Source organism: Amphiura filiformis, chromosome 13 (genome assembly GCF_039555335.1).
Source record: "Amphiura filiformis chromosome 13, Afil_fr2py, whole genome shotgun sequence".
NCBI lineage: Eukaryota > Metazoa > Echinodermata > Ophiuroidea > Amphilepidida > Amphiuridae > Amphiura > Amphiura filiformis.
The window spans coordinates 48,306,429-48,326,839 of NC_092640.1; the positions used below are offsets into that span (position 1 = coordinate 48,306,429).

The following is a 20,411-nucleotide window of genomic DNA, read 5'->3' on the forward strand; positions in this document are numbered from 1 at the left end:
GTTTCGACGACGGACAAACGTCATATAGTGGGGAGTTGACTGGGCTCGTAATCCCCAGTCACAACCTACCCCTTTCCTCTCATAATAAAAATATGTTATCCGTTTCGCGGTTTCATACTTCCCTGTGGCTTGATTTGTCTTCACAGAATGGTCAGAGCTCATTAGAGCTTCCAGGGGCTATAGGCTCTTTATATCTCATCTCACCTGGGCCTCAAGGAAGACCAGATGATTAATTGTGTTTTCAACTGATTGAATGTCCCAGGTTAAAGACAAACAAACAAACAAACAAACAAACAAACAAACAAACAAACGCTATTGCTAAACTGGTTCGAGGCAATTATTCACGGGGATATCCTTAGTATCTATCCTTGATATATGCAAAAACAAAAGCAAAGGATCCCTTAAATAGCACATTAATTCGCTTATTTACTTATACGATTCGCTTTACTTTCTCTCATAAGTTGAGACCTCCGGTATTTGGATTTAAACATATTTAGGAATATAATGGCGTGTGCTTAAGAATTAAACACATGGTCGGTCGGTTTAATTATGAGTTTCAGGTTTGATTTTGGTTTTGGTCACGTGGATACCTATAATTTTGCTTTCAAGCTAAAACTCTTGACTGACGTTATTACCGTTACCGTTGTCTGCACCATTTGTTAGAAATGTAACCCTTTCATGCACATATTAAGTTTTAAATCCCCCAAAAAATTATATTGTGTTATTTTATATCTAAAGGGATTACAAGAACATACCCAGTGTCAAATTTTTTTTGGGACGTTCCATTAATTAATTGTGCATTATATCCTCATATGAGGACACTGCGCAACTAGGAGGTCAATATTTACATGCTTCAACTACAACAAGTTCAACAACTCAAGTTGAAATACAATCATTATTACATCCACTCTGTAGTAGGCTATGTCACGCGAGAGTGGACAAAACCTAAAAAAAAAAACCCACAGAGAGAGAAAAAAAACAAAATAAGAAAAAAAAAATCAATCGAGAAAAAAAAATACACATTGAGAAAAAAAAAAAAAAAAAAACTCCACCGAGAAAAAAAAAGCACACTGAGAAAGAAAAAACTCCATCGAGAAAAAAAAAGACATTGAGAAAGAAAAAAAACTCGCACTAAGAAAAACAGGAAACTCTTCAAGAATAAAAAAAATATCAGCGCAATTAAAAAAAAAAACCCTCATCGACAACAAATAGGATATATTGTCCTCTTTGGCGTGCCATAGTGGACAAAACCTAAAAAAAATGGCCATGAAATTTACACTCCCGTATAGGACATTAATGTCGTGTATTTCAAGATAGGGTGTATGGACTTCAACTGGAATAGCACAATGCCAACGTTCTTTTGGCATTTTCTTTGCTTATTATCTTTTTTAGCAAACACAAAAAACGCGTGTTTTGCGGCTTTTAATTTAGATGCAAAACCATTAATGCGCCAGATTATTAATGTTGCATGCCAAGCATTAAAATATGGTCATAAATAATGTTCAGAGAAAAATGCCACATTGATCTATGTTGCTGCTTTTAATTTAAGTGTATAAAGCAGGCATATCACCAGATTACTGAACCTTTAATTCATGCACGACATTAATATATATTGAAAGGAAATATGTTTATGAGAAATGTTGAAATGTATGAAAAAAGACATGTATTTTTCTGCTTTTAATTTAGGTGGGACATGAGAGCACATCAGACATATCGAATTGCATTCTGAATACGAAGAATGGCTTTCTGATATATCAAATAATTTTCATATTTTTGAAATTCACTATATAATACAAATTTTATGACAAATCATTAAAATTTGATATTTTTCACATTTTTGATATATAACAGTCCTCGAAGTAAATTTTATAAATCTAATGATATATTCTTAAAGTGTATGTAGCTGGGAGGAAAAGCCGACGATCAGTTGGAAATTTTGACCTTTCATATTGAAGATATGGATTTTTTGGTGTTTTGGGGAAAAATCCATATCTTCAATACGAAAGGTCAAAATTTCCAATTGATCGTCGGCTTTTCATCCCACCTACACACACTTTATGTATAAATCATCAGATTTGTAAAGTTTACTTCGAGTACTGTTAAATATCAAAATATCAATTTTTAATCATTTGCCATAAAATGTGTATTACATTGCGAATTTCAAAAATCAAAATGATTTGATATCAGAAGGACATTCTTCGTATTCAGAATGCAATTCGATATGTCTGATGTGCTCTAATGTCTCACAATAAATACTGTCCAAACATTTATACCCCAGCCCTTAATGCATGCCAGCTATTAAGTTGAAAGGAAATAACTAAGGTGATGATTAATGTGGCAATGCAAATGAATTAAATGAAGTATGGTATTGAATAAGTTATCACTGTAGTCATAATGACACCAGATGGTATTTCTATGTAATTTTTACGATGACGGTTTTGCCAACTTTGAGGTGCAAATGGTTTTTATTAGAATAAAATCCTGCACATAATAGAGTACCGAAGTGTGACGTCATATTTTTTTTTTGCATTTCAGCATTTTCATGACCATATGTGATGCGATCAAGCAAAATCAGTCGGAACTCGCAAATATTGATTTTGAGATATAGCCATACAAAGGAAATATTTCCTTTTGTTTCCTCTTGTTTTGGAAACTCTTTAATTGCTCATATCTTTGGAACCGGCTGTTCAATTTCAATGGTGTTTTCTGCAAAATCCAGATTTATAAATGTTGTTTACTATCCTACAAGAAACTGAAAATTTAATATTTCCAAGTTCCGACTGATTTTGCTTGATCGCGTCACATATATCAGTAGAACATGATGAAAAACATCCACAGTCTAAATTTGGTGGGAATCGGATCATGAGGGCCCGAGATATGGCCGCATGAATACCTAATTAGCCCCATTGAAATCAGTGTAAATTGGCCTGGTTCATTACTCTTTGGAACCAGGCCAATTTACACTGATTTCAACACAGCGATGATATTAGATGTATTTCTTTGATCATGTTGATTCATTTCAAAAAGCGTTATGATATGTTCGAAAGTACGTTTTTTGTTTCACTTGAAATTGACTCAGATTTGCTTCTGTCATTTGATCCGGGCATTTGAATGTGACTCATAATATATACGCAGATAAGAAAATTAACCTTTGAAATATAATTTATTCTGACATATTATGTCGATATCACACTCGCGTCACATTCAGAAGTGATTTTCAACTCAGGTTGAAAGGAAAGAATTATGACTATAAGACATTTACAGGATCTCACATAATGATCAACATCATTTACAAGGATACAGTCCTGTGGCTACATTGTGTTTGTACATTCATTGAATGAACTTTGACAAAACATCATACTGCACACTTTACTCGTACTATCCATTTTGTTAATAGAATCCCAAATCAAAATATTTTGACTGGAAATTTAAGGTTTATTGTCACTCTGGGGGGGGGGGGGATGATGCTGTGGATCATGAAATGTCCTTTTAATTCTTTTGCTTACTGTATATAATTGAGTAATGTAGAAATTCAATCAGCAATTTGATGGATGACATCATCTGCCACCTGTTGCATAAGTTCAATCCGACAAAACCAACTAAAGTGAATTGCAAGTTTCATATAATTCAGTTTATTTTTGTCGAAACCTATCATTGAATTTCTGGGTTATCAGCTACAGAAACTGAATACTTCATTCTGCACTAAATCATAATATTTCCTAATAGAATAGAATGGGTTGACGTCAATCTCTTTTTTGAATTAAATGTTTCATATCTAAAATTCGAAAGATAAGTTGATCGAATTTACTCTTCTTAACTGTCCACAGTATTTACTTAAATTGAATAAACGGTTTAAATTGTTTATTTAATGGGAATAAATTACGAAATCTAATGAACGGATATTAGTCGTAATGAATTACTTGAAACCGGAAGTTCAAATTCATGTCAAAATGAGCCACTTATGGGGACACTTCCACCTGCTGATTATTACAATCTCATTCCTATGTGCAACGTTCGATGACCTGTATTTGATTCGCATATATTTTTTAATTTGCCAGCTACTATTGTAAAATGACAGAACAATCAAATTATCATGGCGATATACAATGACATGCAGCTATTTGATAGTTCTGAAATCAACCTGAATTTATAGTCTGGTTGACTTTAAGCATAAAAAGTAAAAATACATTGACCTCCGAGTCGCTTTACTAGTAACTATACCATTTTCACCATGATGTGGCAGTGACGTCAGTGCGCATTTCATTGGCCGCAGTCGCTAGCGTTCGACCAAAAAGCTGGCGCACAAGCGTAAAGACGCCGCATAGATGCGCGCGCGAGCTCTGCCTCAACGCGTTGACGTCACTGGATGACAATGGTATAATAATGAGGGGAGTCCAGGTTAACCCATTAAGAGAATCATTTTCCCGAAGGTGTTTGCTCACGAAACTCACTACACATATAAATGGGATTAAATCAACAAGAAATATAAAATTCATTTCATTCAATAACTAAGCTTATTAGGCCTAAAAAATTGTTTGATTGGCGTAACCCGACCGACCCTAAAAATAGGCCCGACCCTAGACTTTTTTTCTTATTTTTTTGCAAATAATGAATAAAAAAATCAAAAAAAGATTAAAAAAAAAAAAAAAAATCGTAATTTTCAGCTTAAAATGCGTGTAAAAAAAATAAAAAAAAATAATTGCCGACCGACCTACCCTATTTTTTTTATGTTACGCCAATCAAACAATTTTTTAAAGGCCTTATAGCATTTGCATAGTGTAGTTCTCTTTAATAGTTGCTTTCGTCCTTACGGAGCAAATAAACTTACCAAAACATTGTACCCCTGCGAAGTTATTGGGCCCACATCCAAGTCGATCCCGTTGATAATAATGACTGTCGTGATAACAGTCATTCAGAGATCTTTCACCTAGAAGATCGGATGACAAGACAAAATTATAGAAATACATTATAAGCTACTTGTTGACATTAAAGGTACACTAGATACACTTCATTGAGATCGCCACATTTTGCATATCACTTGACAAGAATTATTTTGCCAGTGCACTCTAAGCAAACAAGAAAATATGTTCGACATTATAATTATATACGCAGAAGGTTAGAAAAAATTGCCAGAATCATTTCACGTCTGGTTTATAAACAGGGTATATTAAGGGTATAACAATTTGTAATAACATTAAAAAACATTTTTGACATTAACTTCAAACATAGGTAACTAATATTCTAGCATGGCACTATTCAAATGTTAACAAAATATTTGACAAAATGTTTGCAAACAATATTTTTCCATTGCATTGTGACAACATTTTACAAAACGTTCTACAACGTTTTTATATCCTTCATATAACCCGACATTTAATGTTAATGAAACGTTTTTACTAAAACCAATACCCAAACTATAACCCGTTTCAAGCATTTTAAAAACCTTTATATACCGTTTGCTAAGGTATGCTGTTCTTTTACATATCTAGAAAGACATTTATTGTTACTTTAAGGTTAAATACAATTGATTTTCAAGGCTTGATTCCAGAGGGGCGTAAGTTAATAATGGAAACAGCCATGCAGAAAAGAATGAACTCACGCGTGCAAGAGTAGCTAAGAGTGTATCAATCTGAACTATAGGGCCATGGACAAACCGCGGCTCGTGAGTCATCCTATATGTTGCAGGGATAGGGAAGGGGCGACCATGATAGGACCATATGGGCTGATGGGGGGGGGGGGTGATTGTGGGCAGCCGTTTTCGGCAATTTTCCTTTGGATTTTCTAAATTTTCAATTTTTAAAATTATCCTGGATGATATATGTCGTGAAATAAATCAATGCTTCTATAGGCTATAATAGCTAGGCCTACAACAATAACTACAACAACAGTAACAAAACCAACAACCAATATTTTGTTAATCTAATTTGTAAAAATATATTCATAGGCCGTGCCTATTAGACTAGTATAGCCTAAAAATTCCTGAATTATATAATAAAAAAAAAACGGGCAAAAACAATTAATCGCTGCAGTCAGAAAGAAAGAAACGAACAAGAAAAAAGAAAAAAAGTGAGAGAAAAATAAAATAAAATAGATGGAATGGACCACATAGGGACTCGAACACGTACCAAAGTTTTCCAGCTCAAAACTATAGTATTATATAGTCGAACGTGACACCAGCGCGCTAACCGATTGAGCTACTGAGTGATCTGTGAAATCGATTGATCTCAAACTGACTATTATGGAATAGTGTATACCAGGCTCTTATGATAAACAATCTCATCACCGCTGTAAATGTCGGAGGTATCGATGGCGAAAAACCTCGATTTTTGCAAAAGTAGCTTAAATTTGGAGTGAAATTCAAATGGTAAAGGAATCGACATACTTTTGAGAAATAATGTAGGCAGTTTTAAATCAAAATTAATGTTCCACAATCCAGATATCGATAATGTAACATAACAGTGTTTTGTGGTACAAGATTCTCGAAAATTGTTCCCAAAAACGGGCTAATAAAATTTAATCGGTACTGTTTTTGGTTCTTCCCCATGGCAACATTATTTCTTTGGTCGATTTGTAGTACAATACAAAAAGGAGAAAACAATCACTCGGCGTAGTTTTATACGGAGCGAATATTTGAAAAAACTGCATGGAACGTGTTTTTGATCTTGTGAACATGGTGCGTAAAATTTGTAAACGGATTCTAAAATTTGTATAAACAAACAAAAATAATGTTAAGATACATCCATGCACCAACATTTGACTCACTGCGATATTTGATTGCTGAGAAAACGCGGTTTTAGAGAGCAACTGTATACGTCTTTTATACGTTTTTTATACGTTTCTTCGTGTAACCTTAAGAGTACTATTCTGTTTGACGTTTGCAATGTGTTATAGGCCTATATTAGAGAGCTTGCGATTTCCAAACGTACGTACCATACGCCCGCGTATCTATTCAAACTATTGAATAGTAGCAAAAAAGCAAACTAAAACAGTACCAACTGACCAGCAGGGAAACTTTGAATGGATCTTAAAAAGATTCAAGTAGTGTACATAACCAAGGAAAATAAATGTTAAAAACTGTTTAATATGTACAACAACATCCAAAATTTAGGTTAAAAAGACAAAACAACCGACGTTTCGGGAGCATAAAAACATCCCTTTTACAAGGTAATAAAAACAAGTAGCACTAGTAGCTAGCACTGCAAGATATTAATCTCTGGCAGTGCTAAACAGTTTTTAACATTTATTGAATAGTAGCACGGGCGTATGATACGTGCGTTTGGAAATCGCAAGCTCACTACTGAATTTATATGTGACTGGACACTACGAATGAGCCGTAAACTCGGCAAATTGTATTCTAAGTTACAATGTGCGCGAAGGTCGTATTCCCGGGTCGTATTCATAGGTATCTAAATTCGGTGCCATAAGTATCTCATCAAACACTGTTTAAACCAAGCAATAATCCTATTGCTGAAGAGGATAATAAGCGCCTACCTATTTCTATAGAATCCTTACACAGTTCTTGTCTTTGTATGCTTTGGCTAAATCCTGTTCAAGTGGTGGATGACAAATCATTGTATTTTGTCTAGGTATGTATAACCAACAATTCACAATGAGAGGACATTCCTGACCTTCATTGACTTGATGATGATTTAAATGACCGACAATTATGACTGTTTAATATTTATTACCAGAAATGTGGACAAAGAGACACATGTAGAAACGAAAAAAGGTACAATTTTGTTGAAGGAACAGAGTTCAACAAACCATAACCCGCTTCTGGATATCTTTTGAAGTCAAATGATATACAATTTTAAAGCTTATGATATATATTTTCTAAACACAAAATAAAACAAAATTGACCGGGGCCGACTTTACGGCCGATTCGTGGTGTCTAGTCACATACATGTATTGAATGGGGTGGGCTGTGTCTTCTACGGCAATTTTTGTAAAAGTCAATTAGTCATACAGAAATACAAAAAGTTACAAATGACAAAAACACATGGAAACGCACTGCTGCGTTTTTCGCCCATGACCCTTTAAAGTGATATAGTGTATTATACATATCGTATCACTTCGTCATGAAACATTAATGTTAGTCACACACGTTAATAGATTGTTTTATCTGCAATTCACGCACGTAGCCATGGGAACCGTTTTTATCCTATAATTGGGGAGCTGTAAATCTACACACAAAAGAAACACATTTTCCTCTCACGGTGCAACACAATTACACAAAGATAGGAATACTTAAAAAAAACTAATTCCCAAATCCCATAATGTCACTGAATGTGTATTATATATTTCTCCGTAGATAATAGTTCCTGTACTTAAGTCAAATAATTAAAGTAAGCATATGATAGCCAAATTCAAGAAGTCAAATAAAATAATATTCGGAAACGTTGGTTATCACACGTAGGCCTATAATGAGTCAAAACACCCCTACACACCCACCCCGCACACCACACACCCACAAAATAGACCGTGCATGGCGACAGTCAAGCTAGCTCAGTCAATAAGGCGCGAGAGGTTGCGGTTTCGAACCTTGACGGTAATTCAGTAAGCTCTCATGGAAAAATTGAGTTTGCAATTTTCCTCAGACAAGGTAAATGTTGTAACTCGTACAAGACTCGGGGAACTGATCCTAGCTGTGAAGGTCGATTGTGGAATGTCTAGGGTTTGTTCTCCTAAGCTGCAAAGTCCCTGTGTTGTTATATATTATATAGACGAATTTCATAGTCCAATAAAACAGCACTTACTGTGGACGTTTCGAAATCTGTCAGATTTGTTTATCAACAATGATGTTGTTGTGACGACCTTTTGTATACAACTTGTTGTTGCTTAGCACCGCGGTTGCCAGTTGGTTTCTTCTTCAGGAGATCGTCAAACACGTGAGTTAGGTTGTATTGCCCCTCGTCTCTGTTCATTACATGTTCAGTAATCCCTGTGTTGTTAAAATATTTATGGGATGACGTCATCGACCACTGTCTATAAAGTGTGCTGAGGATTAAGATCAATGTCTAGGCGTTTTGCCTGTGCATAGCGCACTATAAATCACACCATCGCTACAAAGCAGATTATGTGATACGCTGCAAGGTACTCGCAACACGAGTGACACCATCGGTAAACAGGAACTCCTGAACAATAGCTGATCCACTGTCTTCGTACGGGCCTGCAGGCGTGTCAGATTATACAAGTTCGGTAACGGATGTAGATACCATCATTGTCATCAAGATCGGCATGATGGAACATCATGCTGAAGAAGATGCTGAATAGAGTTTGTGGAAGAACACAGCCATGCCTCACCCCATTGGTAATGGCGAAGGGCTCCGTGAGGTCTGTATTCAGTTAAACTTGACTAAGATGGTTTTAATGGATATGGAGCAGGATGATTATTCTGATAAAGATTGAGGGACAGGCTAGGCTTTCCAATAAATTGTTTTCTCAAAATTCTTTCTGCTTACAGTGTCAAACGCTTTGGTCAGGTCCGCAATAGCGACATAAAGTACTTTGTTTTGTTCAAGACACTAGTCCGGGTGCTGGCGACGAGTAGACACCATATCTGCAGTGCCTTGTTGGATCTAAAAACCACGTTGGCTTTCTGAGAAATGTTTCTCTGCAATGGTGGTTACCAGTGTATTTAAAAGCATTCGTGGAAAAACGTTTCAGCTATGGAGAGCAGGATAATCCCCCCTTTCCCCTTTGTTCTTGTACAAGGTGATAACAACCGAATCTCTTAGGTCTTGTAGAAAGTTTGCCCTGATTCCAGCAGAATCAGGTGAGGAGTTCATGTAGTTTGGAGTGTCGGTCCTCCATTCTTCCATATCTTCGCGGATATGGCATAACCTCCTCTCGCCTTTCCAGTCTGCTCAATTTCTTTACAAGTCTCTTGCATACATACATATACATACATACATTTGAGGCATTTATATAGCGCTACATACATAAAGAGCGCAGCGCATAGCACAAAAAAGACAAAATAACATGGCAAAAGATGAAACCAGATTAATTAAATACAAAGAACATAAAAATTATGACCACTGTGGAACAAACTATTCATAAGCAGCAAATAAGTAAGTTTTTAGACCCTTTTTGAAACCAGACAATGTATTTGATTCCCGGATGGTAGTGGGCAGATTGTTCCAAATATGTGGTGCTGAATGAACAAAAGACCTGTTTGCAGCAGTTTTCAGCAATTTGACACTGTTGATCTCAAAAAGTCGAGTGGTATCAGAGGCGGATCTGAGGCCAGCTCTGGCTGGACAATACAGAGAGAGCAGATCAGTCATATAAAAGGGGGCTGATCCATTAAGGCATTTGAAAATAATCATCATGATCTCAAAAATGATCCTCTCTCTGATCCGAAGCCAGTGTAATTCTTGTAAACAAGGCGTAGCATGGTCCTGTTTTGTTCTGCGGCAAATGAGTTTGGATGCCCAGTTCTGGATTCTTTGCAACCTTTGAATGTCAGATGTATTACTACCCAGAAGGAGCCCACTTCCATAGTCAATGCGAGACAGTATAAGACTTCTAACAACAAGGTGGCATGTGTCAACATCCAAGAAGCGTCTAACACGTCTTGCAGTGTGGTTACCTCGTCAAGCTCTGTTTTCAACGGCTGCTGAGGAATGTAGTGCAGTGTCTTATACTATGTGGTTGGTATTGAAGAGTGATTGGGAGTGTTCTGACCATCGGTTCAAAATAGAGGCCTTAACAGTGAGGAGTGTCTCTCCATCAGTACTGCGCAATGAGCTTTGAACATGATAGGTTGCCGTTGCCGTAGACTGACTTCAAGACTTCATAAAATCATAGTCGCATGTGTCTGCACAAAGCTGGGTCTTATGTGCCAAGTTTGTCCAACACTTGTTTTGAATCTCGTGAAGCTTGCGCTGGAGAATGCAACATGCAGTTCTGAAGACTGCTTTCTTTTCTGGACAAAGAGGCTGTGCCAGGAGAACCTGAAGCGCTGATCTTTTCCTTGATTTTGGATCTCAACTTGGTTTTCGTCTTATCATAATCATAAACATGCTAAATGCATTAAAATGAGTACAAACAAGCCTAGTATTGGTTTATTGGTTTTGAAGATGGCTCTTGATATTTTTGAGAACATATCTAAAAACTTGGACGTTTTATGTTGAAGAAAAGAAATTAAATAAAGCGAACCACTTACCTCCCAAACATCTGAAATCATCCACTAGCTGCAAGGGTACGTTTCTGATATTTGCCATGGGGTTATAATCAAGTTCCGTTGCCCATCCTCCTTGGTAGCCCAGCTGTCTGCATGCTACAGTTGCTTCCTTAGTACTCCAAGTCTGGTCTTTTCTGTCATTGCCTTTACGGCAAACTAACTTCCACTTCCCATCAAGTAGTAACAGTAATGCCCCTGTGCCACTCTTTGTGTGTTTTCCAACGAGAAGAATATTTGGTGTTCTGGAAGCTGTGACAAAGAAAATTTAATTTCGATAGGATAAAACAATATCTAATAAAAAAAAACCCTATTATTGAAGACCGAATTAAAACGACAAGTTTGCGTCTGACTCCAGGGCGACGTGATTTGTTGCTGACCTGCGTAGTACAACATTTTTTGACATTGGCTGTCAGGACGTCATACGTAAACTATTCTTTTTAATTAGGTCTTCAATTATAACAGAACATGTTAATTGGTAAAATGGAACGGCAGAGAGTGTGCTTAAAATGACTAAAAATGGATTAAAAGAAGTTCAAAATGGGGACGAAAATTTAATTTTGCCCCTCACACTAAATACAGTTATTAGAACCATATAAACAGAGTGTAACACTTTAAAAGTGATTCTGATCTTCAGTGGAAACCAGTGAAGGTTCTCCAGCAATGTACTGGCATCAACCTTGCGGCAAACAGCTACCCAGCAAACACAAAAACGTTTTTAAAACGTTTTTAAGTTATATTTTGGGTTTCGGTTTAGGTAAAAACGTTTTAATAACATTAAAATGTCGGGTTATATAAAGGTCATCAAATCGTTTGAAACGTTTTGTGTGAAAACACACTACAGCAATATTTTTAAAATGTTTTCGAAATGTCATTGTAAACTATTTTTGCAAACATTTTTGGCCAAATATTTTTTCAACGGTTAAATATCATTATGTTAAAATATTTGCACCCAGCAACACACAGAAATGTTCTTAATGTTTTTTACAAAACGTTTTAATAACATTAAAATGTCGGGTTATATAAAGGTCGTGAAAACATTTTAAAAACGTTATTGTAAATATTTTGGGGAAACATTTAAACGTTTTTTGACAACCTTTTGTAACCTTTTGCGAATGATGTCGAAAACGTTTTGTGTTTGCTGGGTACCATCGACTATATTTATAAATACGTATTTATAAAAACGCACGTGACCCATGGGCAAGACATACCATGAACAGCATAGGAACTCTTTAGATAAATATTATCAAATTTATAAATTAACTTAAAAGTATTAATTGAAATTATTACACATGGGTGATTCCGATTTTGTAATACAGGGTGTCCCATAAAAAAGAGGCCCCTCATTGCACCCTCTTTTTCACCTATTTTTGAAAAGTTGATCAATTATATTTTGATATGTGAAGAATTCTTCAATTGTTTGCTTTAATAAACCAAAACAATTATTTCAATCGGCTCACAAGATATGCCCTTTTAAAGACAAGTACCTGTATTTCACTCTGTCCACGGATAGCAAAAATCATAACGGGTCAAGGTTTCTGTACATACTAACATATACTTGATCAACTTTTCTGAAATAGGAGAAAAAGAGGGCGCAATGGGGGGCCTCTTTATTTTGGGACACCCTGTATATTATCAAAAACAACAGTTTGAAAGTATTTGCCGACGGAAAAATATTTATCGACGGAAACGTTAAAAATATATTCACAAAGTTGAACAAATTGACAATTTTGCTGTACAGTAGTCTTGTGTTATTTACCGCCTTTGCATTCAAATGTACAGGAAGACCAACCTATGTAGAAAGTCACTTCGAGACTTACTGTATACAAGCTGTTATGGCAGCGCGGAGTTAGTCACGTGCGTATTTATAAATGCTTATTTATCAATATAGTCGAAGAATACTGACAAAAAGCAAATATCATTAGTTGCGTAGCCATCAGGAGGTGGGTGGGGGTGGTTACGAATTACATGTTCATTGTAACCCCAAACTAACCCGCCTGTTTATGTTGCTTCATAAGTATAAAACGTGCGTTACAAATTTTGTGGAAAATATCGGGGAAAATATTAGTCTGGGCAACCCACATACACACAGAGAGAGTGTGATATGAGACTGGGGTACTCTGGCTGTCGATTCCGTTTGACATCTACACCCCATGTGTGGGAGATTTAGCTATTTTCTACCATGGGGAGCATCGATTTCAACTGGAATAGCCATGACATAATATAAAAAAATATGATATAAAAAAATGAAAGAATGCAAAATCAGGATTGTCAGTTTATGACCCTTAAATTGTTTTGAGCTTATGTATAAAGTGTAGTAATGGCATGTCATGCTTGACTTTGATTGGTATCTGTTCTACCAGAGAAGATATCGTACGCTTCCCAGAATCCTTTGCGACATGACACATCACCTCATTACACCAAATGGCACTCTTATCGTTGTGTACGAGTTCCTTTTGTTTTTATGTTGAGAATAGACTGGCTAAACATGGGTCGATATTTCACAAATAAAAATAGTTTTCAAGATCTGGTCGTTTTCTGTTCATTGACGTACCCTTTGGCACCGTCGACCCATATTATATAAGATAACAAATTAGTATGGAAATAGAAATTGAGTAAAATGCATTGTGGAGTATGATATCTTGTCTGTTGGTCAGCAATGACAACAGGTTTATCACTCACTAACATCTAATGATGACATAATCCTTGTGGCCAGTTGGGACCTGGAGATAATGCCCGTGAGGCAAGATGATGGACACTGAGCTATGATTTGCCTGCTTCATAGTGACAAATTAAAGTCAGTTCTTGCAAATACCAGATATGGAAGTCCAGGTTCAGGTGCTTTTAAAGAATTACAATTTACAACTCTTTTTACAATGTCACACTAACCACATTCACGACGTGGCCGTTTCACTATATCTCTTGTAATTTTTGTCAATATTCCCGACCATTACCACAGGATGATCACACTTGGATCATGGACTATGTGGCAAAAAATGTACCCAGTAGGTTTACATCTCTGGGTTTACTTGTATGAGCGTGTTATATGCAGGCGTACATTCTAAATAAATTGGTTTTTTTTCAATTATATTCCAAATGTGTTCCTTCTGATATCTGCACTTGGTTTTCTACGTGCAATAATTTTATATGTACCAGTGATGAAGTCTAATAAATAAAATTAAAAAATAATTAAATCAGTTAATATTTTCAGTAAAAATGAACAGCGCAAAATTAGTTAATCAAACTCAATGTTGATTAAGTTTACTCAAATTGAGTAAAAATTTATCAGTATTGAGTTTTGTTTGACTGGGTAATTTTTACTATTTTGTTTTAATTAGAGTGTAGCAAATTTGAGCAGTACACTAAGTTTCAAACTGTCAACGAAATTAAGCAAGGATATGTTGTAGGCTATTGGTAACTTCAAGGGTTGGAGTTTATAAACGAAAATTTACTTTTGGAAAATATAGGACCAGCTATATATAAAATTGACAAGATTGTACACATACGTGTTGCTGCTTTACGTATTGCTGCGTACTTGCCAAGAGTAGCTAAATCTATTACAATTTACTACATTTTAAACTGTTATTAAATTAAGCAAGGAAATGTTCCTACTTCAATTGCAACGTATATAGAACGATTTCCTTGCTCAACGGTTCCGGTGACATAGTTAAAACTGTTGAATGAAATACCAATTTCCAACTCTATAATGCAACCAGCAGCATTCTCATATTCATTACACCTAACGTGACCAAAAGCCACAAAAAGCTACAAGAGCAAGAAACTGAGAGCGCATTAAATATTCCACGTGATTCGATTGCGTCATTATGCGAAAGCACATTATGGTGACGGAAAGCTTGATCGGCCAAGGCAATCTCCCGTGGCAAGGTATGGCCGTGAGCCTGTCTAGCATCCGAGGGGTCGGGGTTCAAAACCGCATCCGAGAAAACGAAAATTCTCTTCATCTTCTTCCTTCCTTCTTTCCTTCCCCTCCGCCAAAAAGCCTCAGCGGAGTTAGGGTTAATAAGCTGTACATGTACATGTAGGCGGTAGGCAATTCAAAGGTATATAATGCTAAGCGCAGACTCTTGAACCCATAATTATGTAGGCATAACATAAATATAACCTTTTTAGTAGCTAATGATATCGGCAATATTCGGAGATACGTTCAGAAAGATGTCACGTGTGTTAAATAAGAACACCGCGATCAATCACACCTTGGCGTCAGCGCGTTTAGAGAGCGCGTGACTTTATAAGCCTATGATTGTTCAATCGTGTACCGTGTTAGTCTTAGTCTTACTTGATGCAGCGTATTGGATACAGTGTCACTGCGTGGTCGAATTATACGCGTTCTAATCGCCGAAATTTGAACATGTGCTGATATTTACGCGTGACTGGTGCTTTTAAAAAAGTCCTTTTCAAAATGTCCATTGTCGAAGGCGGTAAAGAAAACCTGAATGGTTGTTAAAAGAACCCTAAATGTTGTTCCCGCCATATTTCAAAATGACCTACATACACCTATACCCTCTTAAAGTGGAACTTGTTTGATGCTGAAACAGATTAATTATTGTCTGCCCCTGGGAGGGAAATTTATTTTCGGCTTATTGGCTTATACTCAAACACCCTTTTCCTTATTGCCTACTCAAAAGCCCTTGCTTCCTCTCTCCGTGTGCTATTATAGAAAGACGACATGATGTGGGCGATCTTATAGACTAAATATCCTTAAATGAAGCGAGCAAAATGAGTAGAAAAAGATTTTAAACCGACGCTTACCTAGCGTTTAATGCCGTAACCTTACTTAAACCAAAATGTGTATACCAAAAGTTGTTTGCATTACTTTTGATCTGCTACAAATCAGTTGTACCCCTTTTGGTCTGCGAACATTTTTCCACAAAAGACCTACATCAACATAATATTATTTTTCACATTAAGCAAGCTTTGAGTCGCACATCTAAAAATCATGTTCCACTATTATTTTGTTTTAAAGACGCATTATATTTTGTGCATTAGAAATCATCATTACCGACCTACCTGAAACTCCATATTTTATCGACAGAAACTTAAGCAGCAAAATCGCCGAAATGATTTTGATGATATTCCTCATTTTATAAGTAATCCAACGGATAACACATTGCAAGATTCAATCTTCGCCTTTATGCACCCATGACTACGGAATGACTGACTATACCTGCAAACAAACTTACTTGCTTAGTGCGCTTTTATTTGCTGCTTTAACAAGTATAATTTCTGACTACATAATATGATGAATATATTCCACTAAATTAATAAACCGGACAAGTAAATGTTGCTTAACATCAACGCCATCGTCACTGATGACTAGCATGAAAAATAAACCCCGGGTCATACTTTAGTAGTAGAACAACGATTGATTGATTAATCCACCAATGAAATTAACCGTTACTTAGTGCTTCAGAAAGTACCGACAATCTAATTGGCTAAAAGTTAATAGCTATATATTGTAATATAAACCAAACTGTGTGTGTGTCGTCGCAATGAATTATTGGCAGGAAATATTCACAACCATGTCCATGGTGATATCATGATAGACAGTTGGCACCAACGCTCTGCAGGGTCTATTGTTCTATTGTTTCCGATTAGAGCGCTGACATATTGGAAAATGTTGCCAATCAATATTCATGAGAGTGTACATTCAACGTCCAGTTTGCGAAATTGGGTGAGTTGTGTTTGGTAGGTGTGAAATACATCTGACTGGGCGTTTTAATTACGTAACGAATAAAAGCATTGACATCGTCGAATGGCTGCCCAGTGCTGTTATGTGTTTAGTTATTATATAGGCCTAATAATTATTATTAAATGTATTCATCATTCCTTTCTTTTCCCTTCTCTGTACATATTCTTTCCTAGACCTACACTTTATCACTCCCTCGCTCTCATTGTCCCCTCTCCCCCTCCCTCCCTCACTCCCATCATTTTCCTTCTCTTTCTATTTATCTACTTGTCTTTATTATATTTTTTTAATTCTCCTTCCTCCAGCCCTCTCTCATTCTCCATATCCCTCCTCCCTCTTCCTCCCTCCTCCCTCCCAAGACTTCTCACAGATGGGAATCTGCCCCTCCCCAACCCCCTCCCCTCTTTGGGTACGCCACTATTTCTATACCAATCTCCTTCTTAAAATAAGATTAAATGGAAATTTCTTAAAAACAACCTTCATAGGCCTATACTTATACTTACATGTATACGTATAGCGATTACCATTATAGTGTAATACAGATATATGGACTGGACATGGCAGCCTTCATACATTCTAATGTGTTATCGATCACCAAGAGCATTCAATTTATTTAAATGAAACGCCTATCGTCAGGTAGGTGGTAAAGATGATGGCATCGACAGCTAAAGCCTCCTTATAGTCTTCAGACCCACACAAGCACACATTTGGGATACATGACTACAATGGTACCACTTTACACATGACTGCCCTTACACATGACTGTAGCGTGGTCACTTATTGATACCCGCCTGTTGTGTAGAGCGTTAATATGATGCCGGATCAGTGACCAATTTAATGGCGGAACCCCTTTCTTCGAAACAATGGTACCACTTTTATGAATAGCCTGTCGCAACTTCTAATCGGCATCAAACGAACAAAAGATTATATAATCTATTGCGACTCTATTTCTATTAAAAGCTCTTTGGTTGGCACACAGAGGGAATAGATGTCTTCCCAGCATGCATTACTGTGGCGTAAGGTAACTAAACATCTGAAAAAAAAAGTAACTAACACCCTTAAATAATGGCCATTATTCAAAAAGGGGCTATTGTATTACAAATCTGTAAAATGCGTTGGAATTTATTTCTGCGCATTTTGACACCTCATTTGATACGATAGCCCAGATTTGAAAGTTGCACTTACATACAAATTTTTACAATACAAAAACACTCAGATATCGTTACACAGATTTCCTTCCATTACACTGAATACAAAATCAATACAATTTGCTGCAACTTTCAAATCTTGGGTTACATTGATTTAAATGTACGATGTGACGTTAATATTTAGTCAATTACTGCAAATGAGGTGTCAAAATATGCAGAAATAAATTCTGCTTCCAACGCATATTACAGATTTGTAATACAACCACCCGTTTTGGAATAATGGTCATTATTTAAGGGGAGGGGGGGGTTAGTTACTTTTTTTTTAAATGTTTATTTATTTTTACATTGTTCAAACCTCAAACCACTGTGCTCAAACTACAGACGACTACTCCATATTCCAGAAAAATATAAAACTAATTTTTGGGGGGATTAAAAAAATATTATCCTGTTTTGCCAAATGAAACATATCGAAATCCTTATCCTTTTTCCGGTAATAAAAGTGAAAAAAAAAAATGGAAATAAGGGCCCAAAACATGGGTTTTTATGGTGTTTTCCGTATGCTGTGACAATCAAGCCCAAGACTTGTACCAAGACTAATTTCAGCTTACGCATTCTAATTTTTGGAAAATACATGTTTCATTCTTATAACCAAGCATTTCATTGAAGTTACACAAAAAAGTTTTGAGACTCGATTATCAGAAAACATGCAGAAAATGCATGTTTTTGGCTCTCTTCTCAAGAAATTAGTAAAATAGTGAACTTTTTCTTTCATCTCCAGTTTAGACTAAATGAACGATAAGGATTGAGCTTTGTTTCATTTAGCATTCTGAACTTGATAATATATTTTTAATCCCAAAAAATAAACGTTTTAAAAACGTTTTAAATAAGTTATATTTTGGCTTTTAGTTTAGGTAAAAACGTTTTAATAACATTAAAATGTCGGATTATATAAAGGTCATGATAACGTTTTAAAACGTTTTGTATGAAAACACACTACAACAATATTTTTAAATGTTTTCAAAAAATGTTATTGCAAACTATTTTTGCAAACATTTTTGCGAAATATTGTGTCAATACTTAAATAACATTATGTTAAAATATTTGAACCCAGCAAACACAGAAATGTTCTTAAAATGTTTTTTTTCAAAACCTTTTAATAACATTTAAATGTCGGGTTATATAAAGGTCATGAAAACGTTTTTAAAACGTTATTGAAAATATTTTGGGCAAACATTTTTCGCAAAATATTTTTTCAACTCCCCGAAATAACATTCTGGTTAGAATGTTTTGTATCAAGTTTTCAAGAATGTTTTTGGAATGTTATTAAAACGTTTTTATACCCTTTATATAACCCGACATTACACGTTTTCTGTAAAACATTTTTGTTTGTTGAGCAGTAGATTATCAAATAATGTTTTTAAAGTTATGAAAACGTTTTATACTCTTAATATACCCTTTATATAACTCGACATTTAAACGTTTTCTGACAGCCTTTTATAACCTTTTGCGAATGATGTCGAAAACGTTTTGTGTTTGCTGGGGAGTAGTGCATAAATGTTCAACCAAAATGTGAGCTTGTAATAATATTGCCCAAGTTGAGTCAAAATCGACTAACTCATGCGTAAATCATGCTCACTTTGACCTTCGGTGCATCTGTCTTGAAATACGCAAAAATCCAGTAGAAATGCATTGTGGGATATATTTAATTGTCTTTGAAGTTCGACGAGGTTTTGTTTTATTAGAAAGTGCGTCTGATTTATACTACTGTTTGAAGAAACACTGAGAAAAATCTTTGCCTATCTCACAAATCTTGTAACTTAGTCTCAAATTGGGCAAACCCACAATCCTCGAAAAAAATCCTTGGAACACTTTAGGCATGTTTAATAAAACCAAACGTGTATTTTTGATGTGGATAAAAAAATTTAAATATTGGGTATTAGGAAGCTGAGCCTTCAATTAACACTTTTCCCTTCCCCGCTCCCCATCATTCAATGTTGCGATACTTTGGAGACACAACGAACACATTTGCACGTCTCAACATTGCACGGGGGAGTGGGGGGATTCATTTTCCCATAAAGACGCTTAAATGTTTCAAGACTTTTTTTCGCGGATCGCAAGAATAATTTGGCAGTTACTCTGGGCCGGGACTCCAGGTCCTGGGGTAGTTCCATGCCAATCGAAAGTGAGGCAAATGCGCGAGATAGAGGGGTATAGGTGCACCTCGATGATGAAATTGATACAGCTGAGACGTATGAAGTTACACTGCACAAATATAAACACTTTAGAGCAACATTAATGAAACGATAATGCGCACTAATTTTAACACTGTCGCAACAAATTGAACACTTTTATTCAAACTTTATTCAAACCGGTA

General features: G+C 35.9%; 1 protein-coding gene across 1 annotated transcript in view; it reads right to left on the reverse strand.

Annotated features, from left to right (window-relative positions):
• The window catches only part of LOC140168468 (uncharacterized), a 28,427-nt gene extending 11,968 nt beyond the window's left edge, over positions 1 to 16,459 (reverse strand). Inside the window, exons 1-3 of the mRNA XM_072191866.1 lie at positions 16,211 to 16,459; positions 11,168 to 11,434; positions 4,829 to 4,927 (exon numbers count right to left, since the gene is read on the reverse strand). Coding sequence (XP_072047967.1) covers positions 4,829 to 4,927; positions 11,168 to 11,434; positions 16,211 to 16,283 — 439 coding nt within the window. The 5' untranslated portion in view covers positions 16,284 to 16,459. The remainder of the gene's footprint in view (positions 1 to 4,828; positions 4,928 to 11,167; positions 11,435 to 16,210) is intronic.
• Between the last annotated feature and the right edge of the window lie 3,952 nt (positions 16,460 to 20,411).